General features: G+C 40.2%; 1 protein-coding gene across 1 annotated transcript in view; it reads right to left on the bottom strand.

The window, feature by feature from the left end:
* LOC119585846 overlaps window positions 1–674 on the bottom strand; it is a gene marked incomplete at its 3' end in the record, with an annotated part of 11,079 nt that overhangs the window by 5,710 nt on the left and 4,695 nt on the right. The window contains 1 exon segment of the mRNA XM_037934579.1: window positions 496–641. Within this exon segment, the coding sequence (XP_037790507.1) occupies window positions 496–641 (146 nt within the window).

Below are 674 nucleotides of genomic sequence, written 5' to 3'. Positions count from 1 at the left end.
CATTTACATAGTTGCTTGTCGAAAGAAAGAAAAAAAAACTATTATCTAATTGCTTGCAGACAAAAAAGAAAAAAAGGGGCAATGATCTAGTCAGAACACTGAACTCACCATCCAGAATAAGACCCCATCAAGTAACGCCATTGGCTGCTGCGCTCAGGCCAATAAACCATTAACAGCAGCGACACTTATATCCAGACTAGACAGAACTTAAGCCGAGTCTGTAGTCGGCAAGAAATCGCAAGGAATATCTCCAAGCTCTATTTTGCCGAGGCTTGTTGACTATTGCCAGATTGTGAAGCGTGGAAGCCAAAGATGCCAAGATATGCAGATTTCCACAAGCCATTATGGGTTTATCTTTGAGGAAGTTACTTCTTAAAGCTAATAGTGTTACTTTATTCATTCATTATGGCTACTGCACTAGTTCCTCTCAATCTCCACCGGGTTCCATTCTGGATAATGATCATTAACTTGACATATGAGTAGGACTGTACATACCATAACCTGGAGTCAACAGTTATTGTTGGAAAAATTGACAGAGGAGCCAGAGCTTGTAAATGCGTTCTGAGAAGATAACACTGGAGTTCTCTGTCTACACATACAGCCAATATTGGGGGGTTGCCTGGTGTTTCAATGACACACACCTGCAAATATTCATTATTGTCAGTGTTTTTATA

Source organism: Penaeus monodon, chromosome 20 (genome assembly GCF_015228065.2).
Source record: "Penaeus monodon isolate SGIC_2016 chromosome 20, NSTDA_Pmon_1, whole genome shotgun sequence".
Taxonomy (NCBI): Eukaryota; Metazoa; Arthropoda; class Malacostraca; order Decapoda; family Penaeidae; genus Penaeus; species Penaeus monodon.
The sequence above is the reverse complement of the archived record's forward strand: the minus strand, read 5'-3'. Positions and strand labels throughout refer to the sequence as shown.